This window comes from Myzus persicae, unplaced genomic scaffold, assembly GCF_001856785.1.
Source record: "Myzus persicae strain clone G006 unplaced genomic scaffold, MPER_G0061.0, whole genome shotgun sequence".
NCBI lineage: Eukaryota > Metazoa > Arthropoda > Insecta > Hemiptera > Aphididae > Myzus > Myzus persicae.
In genome coordinates, this window is record NW_019102204.1 from 247,813 (window position 1) to 271,684 (window position 23,872).

Genomic DNA, 23,872 nt, shown 5'->3' on the forward strand with positions numbered 1-23,872 from the left:
ATGTTTCATTGTATTATAAATAGATTATTTTAAAATTATACTTACATGAATTGATTTAATATTTTACGGTGAGCATAATACGTGAGGAAATTCATAGGTATGAAGACCAGTTGAGAGGAATTTATTACATCGTAGCAGTAACACTTGATGTAATTTTTTGTTACACATGAAAATAAATCAATAAGTAACATAGGTTACTTTTATAGCAATAAATACAGATTAAAAACTTTAAAATATATTTATGTTACACATTTTTGGTACATTAATAAATATCAACTTATTTAATTAATAAATAAATACAACTAAGACTTAATGGTAGTAATCAAATTTTTCATAGCTGCCAAATTATTTTGAAAGGTTACCAAAACATGAAAAAATGAATTTCTGAAATACAGTTTTAAATTATTTAACAGGAAATATTAAACTAGGTATTTTTTCGAATACATACTCATTTTTCAGCAAACAATAATCAATGACATTTTCCTTCTTCAAGTCCACAGAGTCTTCATTGAATTCAGTAATTGCTTTTAAAAATGCATCAATAATTATGTGAGATTCCAGTATTTCTTCAGTTTTTAATAACTTTATTCTGAAATGTATTATTTAATTTAACTTACTATTGTAATAATAATTAAGTTGTATTCAATATTTAGGTACATACTTTAACATAATTTTGATAATATTTGATAATTTACAACAATAGTCTTCAATTTTCTCATCAACATTTATTGTTTTAATATGAACACCACATTTTAGTTTATCTTCAGACCAGTCGCGATTAAATCCATTATCATTGTATACATATGAGCTACAAAAATCAAATGATTTTGTTAAGGTCAGGAAATGATTATTAATAAACATTATTTACCAAAATGTATCAACTGCTTTTGAAACATTGTGCAAAATGATGTCAATATCAAGAGCATTATTGTTTGAAATGCTTAAACTACTTAACGAAAAATATGAGTCATCATCTTGTGTGGTACAATATAGTTTCTGTTTTAAAGATTTTCTAGCTTCCTGAAATTTCATACATTTTAACACAAATATCATATACCTATGTATCAATATCATAAATTAATGGCGATTACATTGTAAATATATATTTATTGAAAATCAACTTTAATAGAGTTAAGCAAATAGAACAATCAATGTACAACAAACAAAGTAATAATAGCTATGATAAATAGTTTAGAAAAAAAGTATGGAACTGTAATGATATTTTATACTTAATCAAATTCAAATATTCTAAAATAAGACACCGCCATCTACACAAATACAGTCTTAAATGCTGTATAGTACTAAATTTAAGATTTAAATTTTAATATAAATCTATATAAGCATTTAATAATAAGAAATGGTGCAAGTAATGAAAAAAAAAATGGAATCATAGTACCTACATACTAATAAGAATTAAGCGTTTTATATAAAACTATAAGCTCTAAAATTACATATATAAATATTACAAAAATATTTAAAACATCAATTAGGTAAGTAAATTTAATTTAGATATGGGATAATAATTAGTTTTTGAAAGACTATCATTATATTTTATCCATGCAATGTATACATTAACAAATTAAATGTCTTCATATTCTCTGATGTAATTATTATTAGTGCTCAAAACATTTATAATAATTGAAAAGCTTATCAATCAATACATTTAGTATAGAAGCTGTATGTATTTATACTATAATGTAAAATAGTACTACTCCATGAGTAAATACATACTGGTTAGTGGTAGATGGATCAATTGTCTTAATTATTGCAGACAGATTAGCATAAGCAAGGGAAATAAAAAACAGATATTGTTTTGATATATATCATCATTTTCATTGTAATGCAATAGAAGTTCCTAATGTTGATCAACAAATAAATATCAATTTCACAATAACAATGAAAATCCATTTTAGTTAAGATTTAAGATAATAAGAAATCTTACCATCAAATCGTATAAAAGTACATCAGTAATATGATAATATTCATACGGTAATGCAATTATAGTTTCTGTACAACACTTGAGAAAATTGTAAAATTCAGTCCAACTAAGGCTAATTTCAGGTGCTATTAAAAAGAATAAAATTAATGGTTTGAACCTATGTATAGGTACTGAATACTAAAAGCTCACTCAATTATAATTTAAGAATAGTTTTAACTTACAGATTTGTTTGAGATCATTAAAAAAATATTCCATACAATCCAATTGTTTTTCGGGGGCTTTAAGTAACTGATGAGGTGCTATTATTTTCCAATGTTCTTTTAGCTTTACTAACAATTGAGGTAAATTGAATGGTTCTGACAGTGAGTATATTTCCCACCATAATTCTTGTGTATTAATGGAATAGTTATTATTAAGACGCACAGCACATTGTAAAACCTGTGGAATAAACACAACTTATTTAAAACAATCCACAAGAATAAAAATAGATAATTTTTCAGAAATAAGATTGATTCTAAAAAAAATACCATTGTATTAAGCTTAAATACATGTTGTAAAAAGTATTGTAAAAATAACATCTAGCTGGTAAGCAGGAACAATATATTTTAACGAATTACTTGTGAAGCAGTTTTATTTTTATCTATTAAAATAGGAATGAATGATAATAAAAAATTAACATAATATTAGAATTAATTGTTACATTACACAAAATTAACTTTTTATACGTGACTTCCATTTTTTTCTGTAAGGATTTGTGTATAATTACGAGAATTAATCATTAAGTAATATTTGTAGAAAGCTTGTACTACATCTTGCTCAATGTTAAGTACTTTCAAAAGAGACTACAAGAAATATAATTTAATCAAAATGCAAATCATAAGTGGAAATTTGATGAAATTACTGGAAGGCTGAATTCAACCTAAACAGCTATTACCAACACTTTACAAACTAAACAATTTAACTATATAACAATACAAAAACAATTAGGAGCCTATTCTTGAATATTTTAAATGTATTCTAAATAGAAATTATTCAGTCAATAAATGAATTGGATCAGAATTTATTTAATATTTTCTCAAATATTTGTTAATAACAACAATTAGATAAAAATAATATACTATTACATGTTTTCATAGAAACTAGGATAGCATGATGTGGATGATAAATTGATAACTAATAAAAACTGAAGGTTATTATTAAATTTATAAACGTTCCTAGTGATTGAAAATAAATTTAACAATTATAACAATCATTAGATATTTAGACATTTGGTAATTGTAAAGACCAGGATGGTTAATATCTGTACTTCAAATTTTTGGGAAAACTGTCTCCTCAAGCAAACCTAATGATTACCACTTGTGATGCAAAAATTTCTGTAGAACATGGAAAATCAAATTTAAGTAAGGCATATTTAGATGAGAGTATACAGTGTACATTGTTCCCTAATTTAAAGTCTAAATTACAGTGTAGGTTCAAACAAACAAGGTTAGTTTATTTTTGAGGAATTGAGGAGGTGTTCATGGAAACATAAAGAAAGATAAAATTAATAATAAGTTAATATATATTATTTTTTGATGTACAAATAATTATTGTGTTTTAAAGCTTTATAATAAAAAAGTATTATACTTACCCTTACTATAATATGTTGTAAGTGAGGTTCAAATTTCATAATTGATTTGTTTTCAATTATTGGATAATTTTTAACAGCCTCTAAAATATAATAGTAGTTATTTAAGTAGGTTAAGCAAAATAAAAAAAAAACTAAAATCTACTAAAATAAAATTATTTTTATCAGCATTTAATCGAATAATTTTATTTTCTAACTAAATTTATCGCAAAAAAAAATTTACATACCCAAGATTATTACATAAGGTTTTTGTTTCAGAAGTAATAATGAGAACCAAAATCAAAAGTAAGCATTACATAGTTTTGAACTAAATCAAAATCAAAAACTATCAACTTTTATAATATAAATAATTTCTAACTCTTTATCCTTTAGCATCATATGTTTTACCTAATGTGTGTGTTTAATGTGTACCTACTTTATTTAGGATGAGTATTTATATTCAAGGCTCCCTAGAAACTATTTGCAGTATATAAGCCTAAACAGTGGCGTAGACATGATTTCTGAAAGGGGGCCCCTCGAACAAAAAAAAATAAATGGGAGGTGAAAATTGGAAAATCCCCCACCCTTTCAAAACTTTTTTCTAAAGTACCTAGTAAAATATTTAACAATAAGGAACAATGAATATCATTTGAAATGATTCAAAATTCACATTAAACACAATGTGAAAGATGTATTTCTTTTTATAGATTTCAGATAAATTAGTTGAATGAAACGTAATGAACTAAACCCGTATATGTCGTTGTCATAATGATTTCTCATAACATAATAATGATAACATTTTAAACACAGACACACAGTGGAACTGTGAAAATATAGCCCATTTATTCGAGCTTACGTATATGTATATTATACATTATACATATTGTTTCTTTTTAAAGGTAACACTGAATAATTCTATCCAGTGACATCAGATTGATATGAGGTTTTCGAGAGGAGATAGGGAATACATAAATACACATTTCTTGATGATTTTTACAATTTTAGATCTTTCCGTGTGTGCATGCACAGTACAACTTGCATTTTTTTAAATAGCAACAGGTGTTTTGAATACTAAATTTGTTTAAGTCAATTTGGTTTTTTCACCATAGCTCTAAAATCAAAACTAACTAAATGACAAAGAGTTAAAGTTTCGATTTAAATTATTGAATTATTCAACAATCGTAATAGAATTTTATGAATTATAATGAAATGTCAAGCATTTTTTTTATATTCGTAGGCTTGCAGACATTATTAAATCATTTAAATTTAATTTTGAGGAATTAATTAACATCAATTAGACGTATGGTTTAATTTACTAAGAAAAGATTTATAAGATGGTTATTAGACGTTTTTTACCCAAATAAATAATAGAAATTAATAAAATTATAAAAATTGTGTTAATTAGTTTAATCTTTTCTTAGTAAATTAAAAATGTATGTCTAATTGATGTTAATTAATTCTTCAAAATTAAATTTAAATGATTTAATAATGTCTGCAAGCCTACGGAAACAAAAAAAAATGCTTGAAATGTCATAATAATTAATAAAATTCTAGTATGATTGTTGAATAATTCAATAATTTAAATTGAAACTTTAAGTCGTCATTTAGTCAATTTTGATTTTAGAGCTATGATGAAAAGGACTAAATTGACTTAAAAAAATTCGGTCTATCAGAATTTGGTATTCAAAACACTTGTTGCCGTTTAAAAAAATGCAAGTTGTACTGCGCATGCGCACACGGAAAGATCTAAAAACGTAAAAATCATCAAGAAATGTGTATTTATGTATTCCCTATATCCTCTCGAAAACCGAACACATCAATCTGATGTCACTGTACAGAATTATTTAGTATTAGCTTTAAAAAGAAACACACTGTATAAACTATATAGTTTTGTACCTATAAATAATAAGATAAGCTATAATAAAGTATAATCATAGTCGTCAATCGTCATCGACTATTTTGACCATATAAATATTACTATTTACTTTGCTATAACTTATAGCTAACTAAAATAAAATTATATTGGTATTCAGTATATTGACAAAACTGTCAAAATTAAATAGTTCGATAACATGACAAAATATTACATTATAGCGCATACTACATAATGTAAGCAACAACAAAAAATAAAGCTAATGGGGAGATCTGACCCCCACGCCCCCCTTGTCTACGCCACTGAGCCTAAATCAATCATAAAAACCTGAACAATTCATAGCTGAAGTATAAATTGGCTTAAATTAATAAAAAAATTCATTATATTTCAAGGAATATGGAGTAATGACTTTTTGAAAAAAAATATTGACAGAAATAGACAGCATAGTAATATAATTTACAGCTATTAAGTTTGTGTTATGTGTTATTATTTTATGTTAAGTATTCTATTTTATATTAATTACCTGACAAAATGTAAAAGAATAATAATTTTATATTGAATAATTAACAGTAACGAGTAGTTATTTAAATCAATTCAAAATAAATTGACTTAGGTTGAAAGTTAGACAAAATACATTGAAGAATGGTTAAATATAATTAGGTAGTAGATATACACTAAAGCATTTTACTGTCATGAACATAATCCAAATCAAAATAATATTATTTTTAGGGAGTTAAAAGAAATAATTATACAACTGTGTTGATAAAACAGTTGTATACTATTTAATACTTGTTTAAAAATTGATTAAAAATAATATTTTTAAATATTTATAGGTAAAAATTACTTATCCAAATTCTTTGAAGTGATTTTAATAGTTTGTATTTATTTCAAATGTAATACAAATAATAATTACTATCATTAAATATAGTATCATAAATAAAGATTTTTTTTATAGCTGTGGTAAATATTTAAGAAAAAATATAATTCTTATAATTAATACAGCATTAATTTTTATTCAAATTTAACAAAGTAATTCAGCAATACATTGTCTTATAGTTCATTTCAGTCTATAGGTAAATCTTATATTAAAAAAAAATATTTTCATAAAAACAATTAAATATAATGATAATTACTTAAATTAAAACAATAACAAATGTATCACTTATTTCAACAAATAAAATTAAGTTAATTTGTTTTTACTGAATATTTAAAATACAACAAATTTAAATTTAAGACATATAATGTCTAAATTTATTTGTATAATATACATACATATATATATATATATAAACACATTACATACATGCCATTAGGTATTTAAACATATTGGGAAAAATAGCAACCTTAACTTACCCAACATTGATGAACATGTTTTGATAAAATATAGGTTACTAAAATGAATAATAAATATGTTATACATACTAGGACTGTGGACTAGTAATTATTAACTACACAAAGAAAAAACAAATAGTTAACCATAAACAATATTAAAACAAATATCTTTACATTAATATAAAATAAGTGTGATCTTTTATATGTTAGATGTCTGTTTTTTTTTAAGCTATGGGGTTATTTGAAATAATACAATAACAATACACATACCGATATGTAATATATATGTTTACCTGAAGTATCTAATGAATCGGTTAGACAATATTTTAATTATTTTTTTTAAAGAAAATTGATTTAAGAATGTATGGTTTAATACTTATATAAGAAAAGGAAAATATAATTACAACTTGGATAGTATAATAAGATTTAAATTAAATTACTAATTGAGAAAATATATACATTTATTTGAAGTATTAAAAACTTTTTTTTAATTTGACAGAATTCAAATAATATAATTAATCTATAATGTTTAATTAGAGACATTTTTTGGAAAAATGATTTACCAAAAGGCACCATATATTTTGTGTATAACCTTCCACTTGTAACTTGATGAAGATGCGTCAAGTATGAAGCAAACCTCCTGAAAAAATCCGAATGAAAATTTGGTTGAATGATAGTTAAAAATGAAAATTGAATGATAAATGTAAAAACATATTTATTTATTTATTAGTTAGGTTAATTATCTATTATAAAAACTATGTTCTTTATTACAACCAGAAATTATAATATTACAAGTTTTCTGGCTATATGCCTATTTTTTTATACATAATATATTATTAGTATGTAAACTTGTGTATATAGAATAAAAAAATTTTAAGTTATTTTAATGACATGTAAATATACAACAGAAATAACAGAACGGGTGTTCTGTAGAGCCAACCGTTATATTAAATTAGTAGTCTCTATGTTACTAAATCTCTAAATTCGCAACTTTTGAGACAATGTCTAGTAGTTATTTTATTTTACAGTACGAGACAAACCTGGTTAGATATGAGTATAACAATAATAAAATGTTTTATGGAAACTAGACTAACTACATTTTAGGGGTAGAAAGAAGGGTTTGTATTGGCAATGCACTTAAGACAGATGGTAGGAGAGTTGAGATAGTAGTTTGAGGATGAGAATGGAGTATGGAATGGAATAGATGATCGTGTACGGTGGCATGGGACATTTAACAAAACACAAGATACTGATTCAGGGCTGTCAATTTTGGAGAAAAATATTATATGGAGCTAAAATGTTTGCATTATCTGTGTAAGTTTCAAATGATATAAAAATAGAATTTTCAGTGCTTTGATAAAAAATAGAGAAAGAGCTTTATTGATTCATTGGGGACATGGGACAAGTATTAGGAAATTGACTGAATAACGTGTTGCTCAAATTGAAAAAGTATGGTTTTCAGTGGTTTAATGGTGTTGTACAAGTTCAGGACAAGCTAAAAACATTGTTTCAATGATGTTTTGTGGTTATAAGTACCAACAAGGTGTTCAGCAAAAATATAGGCTTTAACGGACGACAGATTATTTAACCTTATCAAAACAAGGAGATAATTGTTTACGATTAATAATACACTTTTTACTGCCTTTCAAAGGAAAAAATTAGTTGAAAGATTGAATGAGAAAAGATAAACAATTTCAGATGTACTTGTGATAACTTTTGTTTTTATGATTTTAGTAGCTGTGCTTAGGTTTTTATTAAATAGTTGAATTATGCTTTATCTACAGGGTATTTAAATCATTTCCACATTTAATAAGTAGGTGTTAAACATGGACAGAAATATAAGTATTATTTAAAAATAAAAGGTGGTTGTTAGTGGCAGTTGAAGCAGAATTTTAATTGGGGAGCTAAATGAATGTATGGTGTCAATGTCAAAAGTGGTTTTAATAAGGAGGGTCATAAATTTATTTTTTCACTTATTAGTTTGATACATTTTAGCCAAATAAAATTACTCTTTCAGGAGTGAGAAAAAATATTTGGAATAGGTTTTGTACCAAGCACAAGATACATCGAGCTGTGATCAGAAGAGAGATCATCTTTACTGTTATATTTGTGTTGGTTATTCAAGCCCATAAACGTCATTACAAGGTTTTAAAATCACTCACTCAAAAGCATTATGTTAAATTGTTCAAAAGCATTGGAATTTTTATAAGTTTGCCCTAAAGCAAACCTTCCAACTTTAGGTATTAGGAGAACAGTTATGTTAGGGATGGAAGTTAGGTAGCTAAATAGTAGTTTAGGGCAGACAACTAAAAATTATTAATTCATTTAATACTTTTTTATGACTGAAATGGTTTTTTTATATTTATAATTTATCATGGACCAAATTAAGATAGCCCTTTTTTGTCCTAAAAATAAGTATCTACAGTTTTAAGCATTGCTTCATAGATTAATGTGTGTATAATTATATACCATCATATACCAAATATTATTTATTTGTCCAACACATCATCACAAAAATATACAATTCTCAATAATTTGATAGAATTTAAATAAAAATAAAAATAAATAGAATTTTAAATTCTTGTTAAAGAGCAAAGGAATACAGATTTAAAATTAATAATGCATCATAATATAAGGTGTCTTATAGTTAAATAAGTAAAAATCATAAATTGTATAGATTAAATAAAAATAATTTTAATGTTTTATAAAAAAAGTTAATTTTTAAGAATTCAAAATAATTGTAATATTTATTTATTTTTAAGGTTTTTTTTTAGTCGTTTGCATAGGAGTATGTTATATTGTTCACTTGTGTGAATTTAGTAATCACTAATCACTGTACGTATATTTATTTTATATAAAAAATATTAAGTTTTAATAACCACTAAAACCTAACCTACTATGTATGGGGTGTGATCAGGATATGAAAAAACAAAAAGGTCACTTTGGACCACATCGGGTGATCTCCATAACATTCACTACTTACCTTAATATAAGAGGTTTGTGCAGGACTTGAAACTGGTTTTTGGAAGACTAGTTAGAACTGGTTACAACATAGGTTTTTAATATTTAACACAATTTTCAACACAGGTTTTTAATAATCACACAATTTTCAACACCGGTTTTTAATTTTCCAACACCACTTTCAATATGTATATATTTATATTTTATCACTAGATATAGATAGCGTAATTAGCTAAAAATATCGTATTTTAAAAAAAATTAAAAAAAAATTTTTTCTAACACTGTAACTATAACCAAAACCGAAAACATTTAAATTTATATTATTTTCAACTAACTATTTTACAGTCGTCGTTATTGCACTTCATATTGGTCGATAAAGTGCGGTCATACAACAAGAGTTAAACATTTAGTATTTACAAATAAATTTAAATGTTAACAATTCTTGATGGAATATTTTCTTATAAAAAGAATATGCTTGAAATTTTTTAATTTAAATGTGGGCATTATTGTGTAAGACACAATAAAAAACTCTAAGAAATTGCTTACACCTACAGGAAAAATAAGTTTACAATATTTATCATTTCACAATGTTTGTAACAATTGAACAGTAACACAATAAGTACCTAATATTATATTATATTAGACAATTATTGAAAAGTAAAAAAAGAGTAGTAAAAATATTATTGAAAAAAATGCACTCTTAAAAATGGCTAGATTAAGTTAAAATTGGCCAATGCACTTACTGTAGGTAAAATAATATAAGTCAAAAAATGTATTGGCAATGCTCAAACTGCAAAACAATGTTAAATAATGTTAAATATTGAAAACCATAATCAAATGATTTTAAAAGCAGTTTTCAAAACCGAACAAGCAATATATTACAAGCATTTAAAAATTGTAATATCGTATATATCTACTCAATAAGACGATAGATTTCATAACAATTAAAGTATCATAAAAAAGCCAAGTTTGTACTTTAGATAATGTTTTTAAGTTTAAGTTGGATACTAGTTAATTCACTTTAATATTGAATCCAATAACACAATATTTGTTCAGCTGGACAAAAATTTGCAATGTTCCGAGAGTCGAGAGAAAATTATGGTGGATCCTTATTTATGTTTTATTTTATTTTATGAATAATGCCAACCAGCTTTTACAAAAGAATAAAAAGATAAACAATATAAAATGATAAAACAATACTAAACAATATAAACTAAGTAATAATTAATTAACAATTTAAGTATAATAGTAAAAAACCAGAATTTTGCAGGATAACCTAGCCCTGTGACACTGCATTCAATTTATCTTAACTTTAAATATTTATAAATTAAACATTTAAAATTCAAAATTTGCATATGTATAATTAAATCTCAAAAAACTATCCTGCTAAGAAATATGAAATAAAAAATATATGTTGTCATTCACATAATATGTAAAATTAGTAAAAAGTAAAAACATATAATGTTTTTGAGAAAATAAGTATTTACTAAATATTAAAAGAATTTTCTTAAGCTAAATGAGCAAATCCATGTATAAAGCAGTATAGAGTATAGACTAGATATACAAATAAATTGTTAATTACAAACAAGTTAATTTATTCACAAAACTTACCCACTACCACCCTAATTTAGCTGTACCTTCATGGCTATAGAGGATTTGAAGACACTGATGTTATAATGTATACAATAATATAAAGTATATACTATATTATATAATAATGGGGTGGGCAACTGGCGGTCAGCTAGCCTTTTTTATTTGGTCCAAGTTACATTTTCAAATTACATCATACAATTTTAAAGTGTATTGCCTGTACTCTATAATCAATTTAACACCAATTAAAATGTATACTCTGAATGACCCCCCTTCCCTTTTTTCCTTTCTATATGCTCTGGCCCGCTAGATTTTAACTTCCTAAAAATTGGCCGTCTAGTAACTTTGAGTTGCCCATCCCTGGTATAATATATATTAGACGCAGATAAAAAATATGGATATCAGTCTCTTAGAAAACCCTTAATAATTTATTAACTATAATTAATCAATTATTATATCATTCAAACTTAAATTGATTTATAAATATAATTGTTATGTACTAGGTATTGTAAAACAATGTGTGTAATTAAAAAAAAGAATATTGATACTTATTTTGGACAGAAAAAAAGAGAAAATTCTGAATTCAATAAAATGTGATCTGTATTCTCATAATCTTAAATGTTGAATGATGTATAATAAATTAATAATTTATCTAATTTATGAATATAAAACTTATTTATTAATTATTTGTGTGGTAAGATATCATTGTTAAATTATTTTGAATAAACATTTATAATTTTAACAGTTATTATAGGTACATAGTTAATAGTAGATAAAAATGGATTAAATTATATTTTCAAAAACATTAGGAGGACGCAACATCCGCATGTGTTGTCTCCGTCTTACAAACATACAACATATCAAAAACTGTTTTGCGCGAAATAGAACCACTCAAGCTGTAGTCCAGGCTAAGCAACCAAATTTTCAGACTGTAAACAAGAGAACATTTCCTGTGCAACATCGTTTTTGTTTTTTCGATATAACAAATACAAGAAAAGTTCTTATTGCTTATAAATTAATTATTTCAAACTTAATAACTTTTTTTGTGTTTGTGATATCGAAAAAATAAAAATGATGTTGCACAATAAATGTTCTTTTGTTTATAGTGTGAAAATTTGGTTGCATGGCTTGGACTACAGCTTGAGTGGTTCTATTTTGTGCAAAACAGATTTTGATATGATGTACGTTTGTAAGACGGAGACAACACATGCGGGTGTAGCGTAATCTTAATACTTTTTGAAATAATGAGTGTCTTATGTTAAATGAATCACATGGCAAATTGCTTACCTTGGAAAATGTCTGAGTTGTTTTGATTTGTATCTGTAACTAAACTTTGGAGCCATAATGAATTTTTTACTGATATTCCATTAAATTCTGATTTTATGTTTAAAATTTTATCATCGGTAACTAAATACTGTAAAAGAAGATAACATTTATTTATTATATGTATTATGTTAAATATATCATTAAGAGGACGTCACACCAGCATACGTTGTCTCCGGCTTACAAACATACAACATAACAAATTTTACCTTAACAATAATCCATTTTACTCTGTTATTTTTAAAATGTTAGGTATGTTATGATCATTTTAAAATATACAGTGTCAAAATGGTCATAACTTGCTTCTTAATAAAAATATCAATAAAATCGTACCTTTAAACATTATAAGAAGAAAATTCACTTAGAATTTACAGCGCAAAATTTATTATTCTGAACGTGAAATTAGCCATGTTGCACGTTTGTAAAACAGAGACAACAAATGTGGGTGTAGTACTGTAGTTTAAAAATAACCAGAAAGTAGGAAATTTAGAAGTATTTTAAATTACCAGGCTTGGGACATTTTGCTTAAAGGAGCACACAACACAAAAAATAAGTTTTTTTTATTTGAAAGAATGTTCAATTCTAAGGATAATGGTATAGGTTTTACGTTTCTACTCACATTATTCAATAAGTTATGAGCAATTGAAAAAAGACGTGTGACATCACTGGGCCGGAGTCATCGTAATTGCCTATCTTAAAAGTGTAAAAGTTCCTCGCTTCACACAACGATTTATCAACCTAAACATTTTATTTTTGCAATTTAATTTACATGTAAATATATGGTTTTATGTGTTTAAGACGATGCAAGTATCAGAATTGCAATGCGATGTTTAGTTTTTTAAATATTAAAAATCTTAAAACAGACATTTTGGTTAAACAGCGGACCCTTTGTTCGAACACCACGCGCCGCTCGCCATGACGTGCGGTTTAACCAAAATGTCTCTTTTAAGATTTTTAATATTTAAAAAACTAAACATCGTATTGCAATTCTGATACTTGCACCGTCTTAAACACATAAAACCACACATTTATACGTCAATTAAATTTTAAAAAGAAAATGTTTAGGTTGATAAATCGTTGTATGAAGCAAGGAACTTTTACAGGCATAAGAAAGGCAATTACGATGACTCCAGCCCAGTGACGTCACGCGGCTATTCTACATCTCCTAAAGTAATATTTTTTTTTACATCGTATCTTCACAAAATCATTTCATATAACCATAACTACAATAATTTAACATTTAAAAAAAATTTAAAGAATTTTTTTATTTGTGTTGTGTGCTCCTTTAAATTATGCCATAAACTACTTAATAAAATATGAACATTATATTAATATAGTTATTAGTTTATTTTATTTTATAATTATACACACCAACAATTAGGCATTTTAAAAAAGGCATATTTCTTACAAAAAATACATAATCAAACAAATATTTTACAGTAAGAAGTCAATTACTTACTACAATATTCACCCTCTCTTTTACAGTTATGGCACACTTTAAAATATCATCATCAGAACCCATATAACTCTTTTTTGTCATAGGTTGACCTTTTAATCTTGGATGACGTTTTGAAAGCATTTCTAATAACCATCGGGTAGCTTCACGTGCTCGATAAGCAATTGCAGTTTCACCATTCTTTATGCAGTCAAGTTCTTTTAAAACTTGCCAGGGTAATACAATTGTTGGATAACCATAATCTGAACAAAATATATTTTTAAATAAATAATCTATGTAGTATAAAATTGTATTACTTAATATGTTACCAGTTAAATTTTTGTCTATAAGAATAGTAATTGAGTTCAGATCTGATAAAAGTATATTTGTATCAATCACTAAACAGTAATTAATTCTATCACTGTGCATGATTGAATCCGGTGTCCATTCCATAGGTTCATAGGTATGTTTAGCTCTTCTCAAGTCATTAACCTTATACAATTTAATAGTTTTCAAAATAAATAAATTAAAAATCAAATTTAGGTATAAAAGGTATTTTGTTGTTTACTTTTTCAACTATGTCTTCAGTTTCAATTATTTCTTCCCATTCCATTGACTCATCATTATTAAATTGCGTACTAAATAAATTACAATTTTATTTTATACTTATTAGGTTAATAATCACTAGTATAAGTCTTTCAAGAGAAATTTTATATTTACTACTACTTTATTTGTTTTTTCATTTTTAGATTTAGCAGATATTATAAAATACATACCTATTTGAGGTATTTAATAATAAAATAAAATAAAATGGTATTGCAATTACAAATTAATTTATTTCTTAAGTGAATAGAAAACCAAACATAAAAGTGACAAGAAGGTGATTGTACAATAATATGGAAGTATTATCAAACAATAAACCTACAAAATACTTAGTCTCAAAGATCTTTAGTCAAGGAATTCTTAAACTAAAAGATACTTCAAAGTAGTGAATCAATATACCAATGAGTTTAAATAATATTACTTTAAGTAGGTAAGCAATTACATCAAAATAATGGGGTCTATCATTAGTAGTAGACATAAAACCTCCTGTAAGGTTACTCTTATAATTACCTCTTTTTAATTTCAGATGTTTGACTACAAGAAGTTTGTGGCCTAACAAAACTAAAAGAGTCAAGTTCCTTAGACTTTGAATTTGATAAAATGCATTGATTTCCCAGTTTTGTTGATACAACTGTTTCTGACATTATATTTTATTAGATTATTAAATACAGCAATAATAATATTTTATTATTATTTTCCATTATAATCTATTAACTATTATTTCAAGTCATGATATAAAAAATAAAACAAATAAATCTTACCAGAAGAAGAACAAGACGAAATCATATTATTTAGAATTGGTACAGTTGGTTTTTGCTGTACATTCATTAACTGTTGATCAATACATTTATTAACAGAGGAATTGTTATTTAAAATGATTTTTTTAGTAGTTGATACAAGTCCTGGTCTCTTTTTCTTGTTGCTTTGATTAGGTTGGTTTAACCGTTTTGTTTTATTTTTACTGTTACGCACCAATGTGTTTGTATCATGGTGAATATTGCCTGCTAAAATATTAAACAAAAATGAAAAATGATGGAAATTGAAAGTTAATACAAATAAAATCAAAATGTATAGGCGTAGGGAATTTAAGGTCAACTTCTCAAATTATGTTTAACAAAATTAGAATATTTCCATTTTAAACTAACACAGTAGGAACATAACAATCATCAGAATTAAAAAAAAATTGTTGATGAATAAGAAGATAATACATAGAATTCTATAGTTGTATCAAGATGTATGTGTTAGTCATTATGAAAATATTTTATAAACCAGGAAAAAAAAGTACCCTTTATACGATTATAAATTATACTTAGCATAATGTTGCATGAGCAATTTATTAATTTAATGGACCAATCATGGGCCACTAAATCATGTTTAAGGGACCATTAGCTCACTATTGATTAACTAAATGTTTAGTGATTGTTCTTGCAACCTGGTATTAGTGTATCATAATCCTGAAAACTAGAATAAGAAGACCAAACTCCGCTTCTGATAATGTAACCTAAAACGAGTTGCACGATTTAACGGCCACATGCTACACTGGGAAGTATACGGATTATTCACGTTTTTTGGACTTTTTAGAAAATATATGCATTGTTTTTAATCATGACCCTTTTTAGATTTTATAGCTTGTACAATTATGCATTTAAACATGTGCATAATTGTATATTTCATAAACATTACATATTCTTAAAAAACAAATTTGAGTGTAACAATACACATATCAGTATAAAACGATTGTTCAAAAATCACATGTGTTTGGTGTATTGAATAGAGTACACAGACTTACTGTGAACACAGATATATAGGTATTAAATAACTAGATATAGTGTTAATGGATTGTATACTTAAATGATATACACAATAATAATAAAAAAATATGAAATATACACATATGCACATGTATAAATGTGTAATCGTACATGCTATAAAATCTAAAAAGAGTCATGGTTAAAAACAATACGTACGTATTTTCCAAAAAATATGAATTATCCCAATACTATGCAGGAAAAAGTAGCAACCCCAGTATATGCAGAGCAGCCTGCGGTCGTTTGATGTGTCTCTGAGTACGATTCATTTCGGGATGTTTTTTCATGTGCTGGTTTGTACGAGTGTTGTCTCTCTATTCTAGTCTTCAAGATCATTATACAATTTTTTATTTGATACTAAAAAGATATTGATTATTATCTGTTGTTAATTTAATGGTTCTAATTTGTTTGTAAAATATAAATATTATGTTACTACAGGTTATTTAAAATGATACTTTTCCCCGGTTAATATTTAAAAAAATAACATTAAATAAATAAAAATAAAAATTATGGGTTCCTTACATTCACATATTGGTGGTTTTTTAATCATTCCACATTTTGAAACATTAAATTCATAATTATCTTTGGATTTGGCAGTAATTTGTTCTCTTGCACTTATGAGTCTATTTTGAACAGATGTTACCATTTTATCTGCACAATTAATTATATTATAATATTAAGCCAAATATAATCTTAAAATTAAAAAATGAGGGTAAGTCAATGTAGCTCAGCTATACAGTAGGTTACAAGTAAGTCACTGTAATAAATGGTGTTAAATATAAATTCAGTGATATAAAAACATTATATACAAAAAGTGATTAAGCATAAAGATGGCCTGTCGGCCTATAATGTTATTAGGTACATTTGATAATATTATTGTGAATAAAGTAATTAATTTTATTATTAGGCATTAGTAGTATGATAAGTTAAATTCATTTTTCCAAATAAAATCACATTTGAAAAGTTATTGTGTATATAAAATATAATAATATATTCTAAAAGTTTTAAGTTCCCTGCTCTTTTTTTGTAACAGAACAACCTACTAATGTGGAACATTATTATAAATTTTCAATTCTTAGATATAAAAGTTGAATATTTTATAAATATTTGACTAGTAAATAATTTGTAGATTTTGTCAAAATTTGAACTTTCAATGCTTATAAAGCAAAATGGTGTCTATGTATTTTATAAAATTTTCAAACTGATATTTTGGTGCAATATCAGTAGCCTTGTATTTAACTTTCAAGCTTTTTGACCCAACAAATAAAACTTATTGACATTTATAAAAAAAAACTAAAAAAAATTTTAAATTTTAAATGTCTGTAAACAGCTCAAAACAAGAAAATATTTTGAAAATCTTATCAAGTATGGAAATTGATAAAATAAACATATGGTCTATTTGTTTTTAAATTACAACATACTAAGAAAATCGCTACATGAATGAATATTAGTTAAACTATGAACATCATATTAAAAAATTTAATTTTACTTAGCGGTCATTTAATTAAAATTTTAAATTCAAAAGCTCATAAAAAAATATTGTGGATTTGTGTTCAACTTTTTTTTTAATCTCCACTAACATCAACTTGCGAGGAACCTTGTATTACACTTTCAAGTTTTTTGATGGAGCAAACATTTTTTAGCCGACACTAGTTTAAAAATCCTACAGTGGACACCGTTTATAAGACTCATTTTCAGATCAGCACAAAGTGAGTCTTATAACCGAATGAATCTTATAAGCTAAGTGGGAAAACGGTGATAACAGACCAAAATAAAAAATAAATTTAAAGAAAACACACATCATTATAAAATCAATGCATTCGTCGCTCTGCTCAGAATTGAATTCAATATTTATGCAGAGTTTTTGTTGATGGTACAAGCTTTAACAAAATAGAATTATAGAATTATCAATCTAAAAACTGCAATATCCATTAAACAAAATCATTAGCAGCCAACAAGAACCGCTGTTAAAATATCTACCCTAAGAAGATACAACAACCCCAGAAACATTTACATAGACAACCAGGTCATACAATGAATTTAAAAAGATGACTTGGTCAAATAGTTAGTGTATAATACCTTGGTGTTTTTCTTAACGAAAAATTAACATGGAATGTCCACATAAATAAAAAAAACTTGCACAGAAGTATGCCAGGATGAGAATTCTCTAAGTTTAATCAATTTCAAATCAAATTATCCCTTCTTCTTCCAACACTTCAATAATTGGGCCACTAATAACAGATGCCTGTCTTGTTTCACTAGTTGTTTGGGCGTTGACTCTATATACTTAGATAAATAAAAAATCCAAATTCTTCAAAATATATTTCTAACCTAAAAGCATTGTGGTGTAAGAGGGAACATTCGATTCATAACAACACCAAAAAACCCCTCATAAATATTTAAATCAAAAATCAATTAAGAATCTTCCATGACAAGCCAAGAGACTCAGACAGAGTCCGTCACTACAACTAAAGAAGCAAAACTCACAACAGCTGTCTACAGCCCCGACTATTGTAGGACATCCACCTAACAGATATGAAGGAATTTACATCCGAATTTGAAGATCAATACTAAATACTAAATAATATCTTTACATATTGTCGTTATTATCACTATCATTAAACAATATAATTTATATCATTAATTATGTAATTGTGTAAAAATAGTTAGATGATGTGCTGAAATATTTTTTAACTACCAATCAGAAATTAAGTAATTAAATTAAAAACTTACATGGTGTATTAGTAATATCCTTAGTACGATCACAGTGTCCAGTATATTTATTTTCTTCGAGATGTTTTTGTACAGTTGATCTGGTTTTGTACTCATTGCGTTTGGACATATTAGTAGTACACAATTTAGAACTATGATTTTTCATTAGGGGGATATTATCTTGAAGACTCACAATTTTTGAAGGATTATTTGATTCTAAAGTATTACTATATTCATGAGAAATTCTATTAGATAACTTCTTATTAGCTTTTATAGCTTCTAATCGGAGTTGCATTGAACCGCCTCCTTTGTGCGTTGGTTTTAAAAAATTTGGGTTACATTTGGATTCAAAATTTGAATTTATATTATTAGTTTTAGTCAAGTTTTTTAGAAAAGGAATATTAGTTGAAGTTTCAATATCTGTTTTATTTATAGATGCCCATTGCTTATTTTTAATTTTTAATTCTTGAGCACAATTTGTTGATTTCTTAATAGCTATATTTTGAGCATATGTATGTTCACTTGCATTCCTAATCTTTGATAATTTTTCTTGAATATTTTGTTTTTGTGCTAGGTTTTTAGCACTTGACGAAGCATTTTTAGCAGCTTGTATGCGTTCTTCCAAAGTATTTTCATAAGTGGTATTTCCGATTTCAATAGTATATCCAAATATAGTGCTTTTGGAACTTTCAAGTTCTGATCTCTTTTGACTATTTCTTTCCATTGTAAAAACCTAATGAAAATAGATTCAATTAAATATTAGTTTAATAAGTTTTAATTAAGTAGTTATTATTTTGTATTTTAGTGAAAAAAATATAAAATATAATTTGCATTATCATAATATTATAGGCATGCAAGGAGTTATGAGTTAAAAAATTATATAGAATAGTTGAAGGGCTTTGACGATGGCGGGACATTTCAGAAATATGGGTATGAGAATACAAGAAAATAAAAATGGTTAAAGGAGAACTGAACCATTGATGGAAATTAATATAATTTGTTTGTTACTTATATTAATTATCTTTTGGAATGAATGATAATTTAATGAAAACAAGATTTACTATGGTAGGTACCGGATAAAATGTCCTGATTGATATATACATCACGAATACAATATACTGACATTGGACTGACTATTTATACTAGTTACTTAGTTATTTTTCTAAATGTTACAATCTATTTAATATAATATTGTACTTAATAAAAGAAGCTAAAGGGATAACATCTGAATTATTCAATGTTTTAAATAATTTCAATTTGACACGTGAGCATTGTGAACTTGATGAAGTGCCTACCAGCGATAGCACTTCGACAGTGGTTATAATAAGTTAAGAAAAAAAACTATGTAAGCATAAGACATTTTGAGGCCATTGGCGCTCAATTCTTCTTAAATGAAAATATTAAATGACTGATAATATAACCAATAAAATACTTACATATTAGTGTGGTAACGGCTGGTAACAATTAACGCGATTGCATCAAGACATAGGAGTTTAGTGCAAGAAGAAAATAAATTTATAAATGTGCAAACTTTCAACGAATAAAATTTGGCTACCTATAAATTATAATAGCAACAACATGTAGGTCGTAGGACATAAATTGTATGGACTACAGATTATTTGGGTAAAATTGTATCACTAATAATTACTAAATTATGTACACTGGACATCAAAAGTGGGAACTTATATGATATTATTTCACATTTGGAGTTTTGACGGAAATACGTCCTGTTTACTGATAACCACAGAATTGATGTAATAACCACAGAGTAATACAGATTATAAGGTCCTTTCTTTTCATAGAACCAGAATAAACAATAATAAACACTCCACCGTGATAAGGTGAACCGAATTGTGAAAACAATATTTTTGCGCTGTGAAAGGTGATATACTGGTGTAACAGTTTCACCACGACCACAAACTACGATTTAATATCACAGACTATTAGAAATAGAAATAGAATTAGAAATCTGGGCTTAGGATATCATGGACTGGAAACATATTCATAATATACATTATACATGTACCTATATAGTATATTGTTTATATATTATTATGTCTATGACTGGAAACGACAGGTTGGATTCTCCATGGTGTCTAAGTCGATGCTCTGAACTAAATACATGGATATATGGTATGACTTTTATAAATTATTGTGTATTATGTAAAACGTGCCTATACGCGACTACGCGAGCCGTAATATGAATTCCAATTTGATTTTTTACATTAGTTTTATGATGACGATAAACATTTTTATGCAATATATAACATTTATCATGATTCCCGTGACTCGGAATGCATTGCATTTATCATGATTGCGCTCACAGATCTATATTTATTGGATCTATATTTAAGACTAACGTAAGTCTTTGGACGCCACAGATATATATATAAATGTACAAAATCTGTGGGGAAGATCGTGTAAAATCTAGGTGAAGATCTAACGATATGATCGGATGGCTGATGGCTGGATGAGTTATGCGTATTGCGTAGGTAATTGATAGTTGGGTACCACAATACCTAATCCACGTTACCGTTCGTTACCTTTATTGAAAACATCCAATCGTGTTTTATGGTCTTTTTATGCGGGATTTTATGTTTGGCACCTGGGTACAATTTAGTTAGGTTGTCATATTTGGTGGTAAGGGTAACGCAGAATATATTATGAAAATAATTTTCATATAGTCTGTGCCTTGTGGTGATAACTTGGATGAAGCGGTAATGATATAGAGGTAAACGCTGGAAATGTTTGATAACAGAGAAATTCGGACTGTCTGTTTGTTGAACAGTGAAGTAAACGTTAGCAAACATTGCAAACGTTCCGGCGTTATGTCTGTTAATTTCCAATAACCAATGCTGCAGTACTGCAGTTGAGTCTGTTGGGTCACGGAATAAGTATCAATGGAAAAATTATTTTAGTTTATGACTTATAATACGGTTAATTTACATATCGCACCAAGTGCTCACGAATTTCATCTTTTCAAACGTTGGTGTTCCTATTGCAAAACATTTTCCGCAATAAAATTTCCTTATGGTAAAATTCACGATAGTAGTAATTAGTACACTGAGGATGGACCTGTCATACTGTCCCAATAACTTGAAGCACATATTAGCGACAAGTCTCTGACGGAGATGCTTGATCCTTGGATGTGCTCATGCTCGAAGAGAACTTCACGTGCGTAAACAGAAATATCGCATATTATTTATACGTGAATAGTGAATTGATATAACATTATATAAATATAAACTAGCAACTAAAACGGATGGGTCACCTCACACATGCTCACATCAAGCAACTCCATCGGAGACTTCACTTATATCATGTAATTTAAAATGTTTACATTGCGAGATAGGCAATCAGCAAACAGCTCCATCCATACTATATGATTCAGTGATTTTTTTCTGATTTTCTAGAGTGCACCCTTGTATTTAAAATGCCATTATTAATGATTGTGAAGGTAGGGGTAAATGCAAATTTTATTTTCTCACACTGCTAAGTTATATTATTTGTATTTATGTTTCATACATTTAAAACGCATAAAAACTGTAACTTTTAATACTTATATTAACAAAAGTTATCTACTCTCAGCACTGTGGTAAGATAACAAAAAATCCATTGCCTTGGTTATAGACTTAATGATTGAAAAACATATGGATAATATTAAAATCATTTTTTTACTAGATTTTATTGATCATAATTTATTATCATTTATTATGGTCTTCATCTTTTTCGCCATCAGAAAAACACCTAGAAAACTTTTGTTTAGTGGATTTTTGTTTTTGTTTTGGATATATTATGTTATTATGTTGATTTGATTGAGTCATAATTTTGTTGATGGTAAGTGGTAATGGATCAAAATCACTTCAAATCGGCATGTTAAATAATATATTATGTAAAGACCTTATTTAATATAGAATCTGCCACTATTAAGGTATATTATAATAGATCTTTAGACCGTTTTCTAATGTTATAGTACGAAACTACGAAGTCAGACGTTCTACACGATCATTATAGTCTATAGATATGGGGTTTGACTGATAAAATAAGTTATAAGTATAATAAGCGTTTATTAAATTTAACTATTATGTAACACCTATTTTCAAATCTGGTGATAAGAAATTCGTCACTTATTATCGTCAATCTTAAAAATAAGTGTAATTCCTAAGCTATTCGAGAAAATGATGAATAAAAAACTATTAATCACTTTTAAGCTACCTTTACTATCATCTAATCAATACGGCTTCCGGTCACAACGGTCAACCAGTACGAATTTATTAGTTTTTTACTCTAATTTAATATCCACAGTTGAGACTTCAGAATGGTGGTCAAGTCTCAAGTTGACGCTCTCGATAGGGATCTTAAAAAAGCTTTTGATATTGTTGGTATTAAAATATTATTATATAAATTTAAATTAATAGGTATACATCGAATTGTATTAACTTGGTTTAAGTCCTACATATCTAGTAGACGACAAAAGGTAAAAATTAATAATATTCTATCTGATACTAATTCTCTGGTGTGAATCTAAAAGAGGTCACTTATCCCCACTACTATTTTTATTATTTGATAAAATTTTTAAATATTCCATATTTCTGCTGTTTGTTGATGATTTAAAATTATATAATTCAATTAATACACCTAATAATTGTTTTAGAGTTACAGGAAGGTCTGTGCTAAATGAACAAGTTAA

The 23,872-nt window shown here is 26.5% G+C and overlaps 1 protein-coding gene across 1 annotated transcript; it reads right to left on the reverse strand.

The window, feature by feature from the left end:
• Positions 1-213: 213 nt before the first annotated feature.
• On the reverse strand, positions 214-20,566 carry LOC111031578 (transcriptional protein SWT1-like). The gene is made up of 16 exons (XM_022311600.1): positions 20,256-20,566; positions 19,204-19,915; positions 16,993-17,121; positions 15,424-15,666; positions 15,173-15,299; positions 14,628-14,697; positions 14,389-14,551; positions 14,084-14,322; positions 12,589-12,715; positions 3,570-3,649; positions 2,161-2,377; positions 1,943-2,064; positions 869-1,020; positions 662-808; positions 449-589; positions 214-384 (listed from the first exon to the last, which is right to left on the reverse strand). Exons 1-16 carry the CDS (start codon positions 20,283-20,285, stop codon positions 303-305), a joined length of 2,781 nt encoding a protein of 926 aa, XP_022167292.1. The 5' UTR covers positions 20,286-20,566; the 3' UTR covers positions 214-302.
• Positions 20,567-23,872: the final 3,306 nt, after the last annotated feature.

Coding starts and splice junctions, on each gene's coding strand:
- LOC111031578 (XM_022311600.1), bottom strand. CDS start 20,285: ATGTATATATCAATCAGGACATTTTATCCG. Junction 19,916..20,255: donor CAATCAGGACATTTTATCCG/GTACCTACCATA, acceptor TATTTTCATTAG/GTTTTTACAATGGAAAGAAA. Junction 14,552..14,627: donor CTGAAGACATAGTTGAAAAA/GTAAACAACAAA, acceptor AAATTGTATAAG/GTTAATGACTTGAGAAGAGC.